We start from the raw sequence: 8866 nt of genomic DNA on the forward strand, positions 1-8866 counted from the left end.
TGAAGGGAAGTTAAAAATAATTATAAGGTATTGATAAAAAAAACCAAAACTATAAAAAGAAGTCTAAAACGATGAGATCTATTTTACCTTTGTGCTAGGGCGGTTTTTAGTCGATCATTTTCAGTCTTCAGCTCAGAGTCAGGAGGTGGACCATGGTAAGCTTTTTCATCATCGGTCCCGTTCACACTAGATGGTCGAGGAGATGATGGAGTTTCCCGTCCTGATTCCTAATAAAGCAAGAACAGAGTTACATTGAAAGATCACTCAAACTATTTTAGATCATCTGCAGGACAGATACAGATTAGAAAAACATGACCCTTTAGTAGCTGCTCATCAACTAAAACATATGAATTATATATCTAAAATATATCTAAATAAATTGTTTGGCAAAATAAATACTTATTTAATTGTTGTTTTTTTTACCCAACAGAAATATCCTGTTATGCACTTTTTCTAATTGTTTTAAATGTACAGCCAGTTGTATTCATGTAATTATTGCTTAAAGCAGGCTTGGACTGGCCCACAGGAGTACCGGAGAATTCTCCGGTGGGCCCTTTTGCAGTAGTATATCACTTACCCTCCCCCAACATAATCAGTAGCTGGCACAATACACTCATTTTACTATTTAGAGTTAAAGGGAGCATCTCATCACTCATTATACAAACTGCACAGCTTATCATCATATAGAAGCATAGGTAAATTTGTGAATATAATATTTACATGAACTTAATCAGTAAGTGGGTCCCCTGAGTCAATGTTACTAGTGGGCATTGGCCACCCCAGTTTGACACGAACTTAAAGTGACAACATCCTGGAGCCAAAAACGAACCATTACAGATTTCTCATATCTAGTCGCCCTACCTCGTATCCTCCTTTTGCCTCCTCTGCTTAGATAAGTGTCCACCCCCTAACCTCCCCATTTCCCCTTTGATTCTAAGATGGCCATCACATTGTTATAGGGAGTGCAGTGGCAAGTCTAAATATCGCCTTCGCCTTTCTTACCAAACCGCAAAGGAAAGATGTGGCTTTTATGTACCATTGCACTCCTCATGCAACCCCAGTGGCCATCTTTCACTCAGGTACAATGCCAATCTGAACAGAGGAGGCTGCGGGTAGCAAAATTAGTGCACCAGATATAGTGACTTCTAATCCCGTACTGGAGAGCCGTCATAAGTAAAATATGTACACTTACTTGGAAGTATCCAAATTAATATATTCTGAAAGAGTATTATCCTATATTGTCCCTTAAAGGGAATCTGTCAGCTGGTTTTTACTACCTCATCTGGGAGCAGCATAATGTAGGCAAGGATATCCTGAATCCAACAATGTATCACTTAGATTAATGGCTGCAGCGGTTCTAGCACAATCAGAAGTGTTAGATTTAGCATGTAGCAGAGCTGAGAAAGCTGTCCCACCCACGCCAGGCTCTGTATAGAGATTGAGCATTGACAGTAAGCTGGCAATTAGGGAAGGGGGCATGCCGGACTGCAGTATGTGTGACAATGTAGACCGTGCAATGAGAACTCCTGCTGCTAAAACAAACGTTCGGGGAAAACAATCAATCCGACCTTGACAAGACAGGCATCCCTGAATTCTAGGTTTTAATCCTTGCAGCATGCGGTCTTCAGATTAGAAAGCAAAAACCTGCTGACAAGTAATATTTTATACTCCTTAATATAACTGGTAATGTTTAATAATTTTTTCTTAGCTTAAGTTAGCCTTTTTTCTTCTTGTTTAGAGAAGCAATAAGAAAAAATAGAAATAACATGATAGGAATATTATAATTATATATATATATATATATATATATATATATATATATATATATATATATATAGATATATATCTTATGTATAAGATCGTTTATTCAGTTAACACTTGCCCTTAAAATAATCCACCAATCCACTATAGAATGCACAGAAATGGCAAATATTTGTATACAGCCTGATGTAGAACTATGTCCTCCTGCCATCGCTGCACGGGAAATCCTCGTGTGACATCCTCGTGTGACATCATGGGTTTCTATAGCAGAGGACATACAGTGGTGTCTGCATTTAGGGACACAGCACTTGACCTGAGCAATGAGTTCATGGGGTTTTAGGCACATGAAACGGATTATTCAGTTCCATGTCACTGTACAGAATTGGGCTGACAGTCTACTGATCTTCCAACTCTTGGTGCATGAATGATTAACATCAAATGTGACTGTAGAGCTGAGCAAAGAACAGGATAGTAGTTTTATATATTTTTTTTTTCTTTAAGAACTTTGTGGTTTGATAGATTTCAGCAATAGGCATTTTGCAGAAGAGAAATCCTCGCCTGTCAGTATGTAAGCTTTAAAAATTACAGAAGGATTTGCAGACTTTCATGTTGTTTTATGATGCTATGTTAATAAGGATGGAACAAGAGTATGACTTCCGATTTGGCAGATTCATAAAAAATCTGGAAAGCAAGCTGTGAGGATTAAGGGGAGCAGGTCTATGAAATCCTGCTCTCGGAAATACCAGACGAGTTATTGGTTTCTGTAAAGATCCTCACAACACTGTGATCAGGGAGGATCTTTATTGTATACATAATGTGGCTGCAACTATAGGAAACCGCACGTTACCAAAAACGGTGATGCTCAAGAATAGAGACCAAGAAAAAAGCACTTTATTCTAATTTTGAAATAATGCACAAATGTAAGATATAGTAGATAGGCTGCAAATGAATGTACTATTGAGAATAGTTCCTCCGTTCTACTTCTAAAGGCGCGTCATCATAAAAAGTGCACAAAAACCAGACATCATGTAACACACTATGCCTTGATTTCCTGGCCTTAAAGAGGTGGTTCACTGCTCTGCAATGGAGACCACATGCCTGTAAAACTGATAGGGAAGGCTTTTTCCAAATACCTTGTTCATCCAATTCTGCCTATGAGTGGCGCTATTGTGGTCCGCTCATTCCCATGAACTGACTCCCCGGGTTCTGTGATCTCTGAGATCTAGTGATGTCACGTCAACTTCCAGTTGACCTGATACCACCGAGGGAGGCCCCAGTCTTCCAGAGTGATTGGGCTGTGGGTGGCGTTTCATCGCTCGTCACAGCGCAGCATCTCGTGCGTGCTCTACTTCACTGCAGAGCGCCGCAAGCAGGAGCGATGCTGGGCTGTGACGAGCGGCGAAACACCGCCCACAGCTCAGTCACTCAGGAAGACTGGGGTCGGCCGCGGTGATGTCAGGTCAACTAGAAATTGACCTGACATCACTGGATCCCAGAGGTCAATGAGCCCGGGGGTCACTTCATGAGGATGATCGGACAGCAATAGCGCCACTCAGAGGCAGAATTGGCTGAACTAGGATGTTAGGGGAAAGAAGGATTGAGTAAAGCAAATAAAAAAAAAAAATCCATTACCTTTTTTCTTGAAATAACAGGCGTTCTCTGGCAGCAAGTTATTCGGCCCTCTGCATACAGAACACTTTACGGAGTCAACAATTCATATGAATGGGTGCGCTAGCTGATATTTTTTTTCTCCAAAAATATTCTCAAATATGTATCAAATTTTCATCTTATTCCAAAACTAAACCCTCTCCAGTGTCTGGAAGTCATTAAAGTGAGTCAGAGTCTGGTTTTGATGTTTCATTAAGAACGTAGTTATCTTAATTTCACAACCTGGCTGCATGACGCCCAGTGTGCACAGCAAATGAAGGGAAAAATGTACAAAGGAGGCACTGACTATAGGGAGAGGGGTAAGGGTGACCCCTAAACACTCACATGAGACTGAACTCTGCATTCTTTACTTCCCTAGATGAGTCCTTCCCCCATGTGCGATCACATGCCTATGAGCTGCCTGACCCTGGCTAGTGAGCTGGGCAGCAAGACACTAGTCTTACTACTGCGATTAGACAACACAGAGAGAGACACAAACACATGGGAATAAAACAACAAACTGGCATCTACATTTTCCCCAAGAACACCTTCTGGGAGGTCAGCTTAGAAGAACTATAACTGGCATATGGGAGAGTAAGAAGTGAGTTTAAATAATTAAAAGGGAGTGGCTGCAAGGTGCAGCAGCTGAGAGTAGAACTAAATGGAATCTCAGCAGGATCAAAAAGGAACTTTTAACCCCTTTAACACCAAATGAAAATAAATCTGCTCTACTCATGTTAAAGAGGACCTACGATCCACTAATGGCTATGACCTTATAATCCCAGATACCACAACGTTATCAGCCGGACGAGACATATTCATGTCAGGTTACCCAATGGGATAAGCTAGGGTTTGCAGAGGCTTATATAGAAAGTAAAATGCACTCATTGGCATTTGGTTGCCAGTCAACAACTCATCGTGATCATCAATGGGCCAACGCACTCCATACAATAACAACTTAAAAAATATAAGACAAAAAAAAACAAACAAAACCCCAAAAACAAATTGTCCATCTCCTCCTGGTGCTATGCTTCTTCATCTGTAATGTTGGAGGGATGTGGGGTCTAGAACGTCTTAGCCTCCGTAACAGACAAAGAATACATGTCAGGAGTAACTTGAAGGGTGGTCAATTCTTGAACTGACAATTTCCATTTCATTGTAGAAGTCATTTCATCACATTACCTACAGCGTTCTGCAGAAAGGGGCTAAGCATTCTCATAATAACGGTACAACCTCATATTCCAGCAGAGATTTTTTTCTTTATGGATATTATAACTTGTACCATATTTTTATTATTATTACCATTCTGCAAAACACATTGTCTGAAGCTGTATTGTTTGGTCGACGAGCACATTCCGCAACTTACATAAGAGAACAGTATGCCACAGGCCATGAAACATTTAAGAGAAGCATGAAGGGAATGGCAGAGATCTAATGGTGCACATTCACCAGACTTCTCATGCATCGATGCATATTAATCATGACGCTTTTACACTGAATGTAGAAAAACCCCTCCATGAAATTATAGGGAAAGACATCACGCTGTAGCAATGACATCTGCTGGGAACATTAACAATAAAACAACTTACAGAAAAGACTGAAACTCAGATATGAAAAGATATTATCCCAAGATCACTATTATATTTAAGAACATTTAAGATTATTATATATTCCAAATGCCTAAAGCCAGATTCAGACTGGGACAAAAAAAAAAGCAACCCTGCCACACAAACCCCACCAGCCACATACCATAACACCCCCACCCCCTGATGAGTGAATTTTGTTTTACTTCTAAAAGAAAGCAAAGGGCTAGGGGGCGCAGAGAGCGCAGGGCGGCCGGGGGGCGCAGAGAGCGCGGGTCGGCCCAGAGAGCGCGGGGCGGCTGGAGGGGCGCAGAGAACGCGGGGCGGCCGGGGGGGCGCAGAGAGCGCGGGGCGGCGCAGAGAGCGCGGGGGGGGGGGCGCGGGGCGCGCGGGCCGGCCGGGGGGGGGGGGGGGTCGCAGAGAGCGCGGGGCGGCCAGGGGCAGAGAGCGGGGCTAGGTGCAGAGCTCCGTCCCTCATCCCTCTTCTAGCTACATAGAATCTCATCAGAAACAGCCGCCATCTACTACCTCAGTAATTGGAAAGTCTTTACTGAAAACAGATTTGACCTCAGAATTGAAAATTTTGATAATGACTGATCAATTCTGGTAGAGAAAGAAGCAAATTTGTCTGAAAAAATATATTACAAAGTTGTTAATTTTCATGTGTACTATTGATTTATGAAATAAAAATTTTAAATTATGGTTACATTTTAAAGCAGTTATTAGAGCCATATGTGAATGGCCCGGCAGTGCGTATGAACGACCACAGCTTCATTTAAATGGTGCCCTTCAGAACTCTCGGGATCATAGGGCTCCCAGTGGTTGGATCCAAACTTGGGATAACCCATTTAAAGTGAACCTGTCAGGTCCAATATGCACCCAGATCCACAAGCAGTTCTGGGTGTGTATTGCTAATGCTAGATAAAGAGATCTTTAGAAAAGTATTTCTAAAGATCTTATATTGTATATGCTAATAAGCAAGGGGACTTGTCCCCTGGGCGTTAGTTCCCCTGGCTAGTCGCCCCCATTAGCATGTTAGTATGCCCCTGTGGGTGTGCTAACATGCTGATGAATGCGCAGCGTCAGAGGATGGTCTCACTCACCTCTCCGCTGCCATCGCGTCCGAAACTGGATTTTGGCTCAGTGCGCATGATCCCGGAGTTCCCGGCTTCATAGTGCGCAGAATCGGAGCTCCGAGGTCATGCGCACTGAGCCGAAATACAGTGTCGGGACAGCCGGAGAGGTGAGTGAGATCATCCTCTGACGCTGCACATTCATTAGCATGTTAACACGTCCACAGGGGCATACTAATATGCTAATGGAGCCGACTAGCCAGGGGAACTAACGCCCAGGGGACTAGTCCCCTCGCTCATTAGCATACGATAAAAGATCTTTAGAAATACTTATACTAAAGATCTCTTTATCTACGCTACTAGATACAGGGAATGGTAAGCAGGGATTAGTAATATACACCAGAACTGCTCGTGGTTCTGGGTGCATATTGCACCTGACAGGTTCCCTTTAAACAGGTTTTCCCTGTTTTTTTTTTGTTTTTTTTTAATTTGTCCAAAGGAATATGGAAAATAATAAACCAATACTGACCCTCCCGAAGTCCAATGCCAACTCTGCAACGACAGGACAGGAGAATGCAGTGTACATACACAGGAGACGCTAAACACAGCTCCACAATATACGCTACAATCATATACACAGTTCTACACTATAAACTGGGCTAAAGAATATACAGTGAAGCTGTGCATATACTGTATAGTGTAAAGCTGTGCCTGTGTATACTGTAGATTTCACACTATATACACAGCACCAAACTATATAAATGTAAGGGGTGGGCAGACCCCTTACAATGAGGTACAGTTTTCCCGGAATGTTGATGCTGTTTAATAAAAATGTTTTTATTGTATGTATATTGGGTTAGGGTACCCCCTAGTGGCCGGGTGGGACGGCTGTCTCATAGAAACAAGTGGTAGGAGGAGCCGGCAAGTTAAAGGGGAGGGAGGCAAAGTGTTGTGAAGAAAAAGTGTGAGATCTAGCAGGCAGTTGGTTGCGGGACGGGAGAGAAGAAGCAGAGCAGGGGCAGAGTGTGGGAGCTGGATAAAGGAGAAGCCGGAGAGTAAAGTAGCGGGCGGAATCTCAAGTGCGAAGCAGACCGGTGTGGGTCCGGTTTGTGGGTAGCCATAGTGGGAGCCGGGTGAAGCAGAGTAGCCGGGCACATCCCCACTGGAGAGGACGTCAAGGGCAGGTTTCCCCCAGCTAAAGAAGTGTACAGCCATCTATATCTGCATATCTGCCGGTTGTGTGAAGCTGTGAAAAATAAAAATGCTTTCTGATTTCACTGAAACACGTCTGAAGAGTATTTGTACGTCGGACAACCGTTGCACCACCACATTCTGCCCCACCAAGTCATCTCCTGTCCCAATAGTGACGGCGGCACCAGGGGTAAGCCTAACAGAAGGGGCCACGACTACAATCCCCGAGGCACCCCTGGCACCCCGTTACATGTGGCGTAGTCGGCAGGATCCGGATTATATGCAAGGGGTCCCGATCCAAGAAGATGGAGACCAAGTGGTGCCTAAGGCGTTGGACCAGGCACAAGACGGCGGTAAGATGGCCGCCGTCTTCACGAGTACAGCGAGCGCGCGAAGAATTGGCGCCAAACGAAAGACCCTGAGTTGGCCGGCGAAGAAAAAGAAGTACAGAGTACGCCGTCCAAAGAGGGGAGGTGCTGGCCCTAAGATGTTACTGAAAACATGTGGAGAGGGTGGCAGTACAGAGAAAAAGAAGAGTCGCCTATGCTGGGTCGATTTAATGTGTGAGACTGGGGGTGGAGCGTATACAAGAGCGGGAAAAGAAGGCCCGCCTCCACCTTCCCCAGCATCTCCACCGTTCCCGGCGCCATTACAGGAAGGTCTGCAAGAGATCGGATGGGAAGAGTGTCAGTACCGGAGACGTACACAGCAGAGACCGGTGCTGGCTGAGATTTCCCGGCCGAGAAACACGCTGGTGGTGTCGCCAGAAGTCATGACAGGACTGAGTGCTGACCCAGACAAGGGGACACCGGCGGTGTTAGCGATCCACCAGAGTATGGTCACACACCCGGTGATCGTCGTGGGTAGTCCCCGTCCGTCCCGTTCAGCGACCCCGTCACCCCCGTCGGGGGTTGAAGAGGCAAAACCGGAGACAGAGGCGCCAGAACAACCAGTCAACTACGAACCGTTCCGGAGGCTGCGCCGCTTGCCAGGTCAGTCCCTTTCCGATTATGTGAGGGCTCAGCGGGCCGAATGGCAGCGCGCTTACCATCCCGAGTGACCCGTAACGACCGGAGGTGATGGACATGTTCGTGTTGAAGACCAGTGTTGTTAAAGAGCCGGAAAAGTTCCACAGTTTGCAACCATGTTTAAGTTACGGAGCCCGGAAGGAGCCTGATGCTGGACTGAGCCAGGGGCTCCCTCCGTGATGTTAAGGAAGACTTTATTGTTTGTCCTCCTATCTACTAAGACCGGGAGTGCTGTAAAAGCCTCCGGGCAGAAGACCAGCAAAGACCGGGAGTGCCTGCTGAAGGCCTCCGGGCACACTGCCTACAAAGACCGGGAGCTCCCAGGAGGGACTCCGGGCGCAGAACTTGGGCGCTCAGTGGTTGACTTTGTTTATGAAGGTTTTAAAGTTTTATCCAAAGTTTGCCTTGCTGCTAAATTGTGTTTTACAGGTTCGATCCTTGCCGGGAGGCTTAGGCTTAAAGAGGGGAGGAATGTAAGGGGTGGGCAGACCCCTTACAAGGAGGTGCAGTTTCCCCCTGAAGATACCTCACTCTGGGGTAGTTACTGTTGATGTTATTAATAAACATGTTTTTACTGTGCAGT

General features: G+C 45.0%; 1 protein-coding gene across 1 annotated transcript in view; it reads right to left on the reverse strand.

Moving 5' to 3' along the window:
• HOMER2 (homer scaffold protein 2) overlaps nucleotides 1–8866 on the reverse strand; it is a 321735-nt gene that overhangs the window by 79930 nt on the left and 232939 nt on the right. Inside the window, exon 5 of the mRNA XM_075345844.1 lies at nucleotides 88–227. Within this exon, the coding sequence (XP_075201959.1) occupies nucleotides 88–227 (140 nt within the window). The remainder of the gene's footprint in view (nucleotides 1–87; nucleotides 228–8866) is intronic.

Source organism: Anomaloglossus baeobatrachus, chromosome 4 (assembly GCF_048569485.1).
Source record: "Anomaloglossus baeobatrachus isolate aAnoBae1 chromosome 4, aAnoBae1.hap1, whole genome shotgun sequence".
NCBI classification, from domain to species: Eukaryota; Metazoa; Chordata; class Amphibia; order Anura; family Aromobatidae; genus Anomaloglossus; species Anomaloglossus baeobatrachus.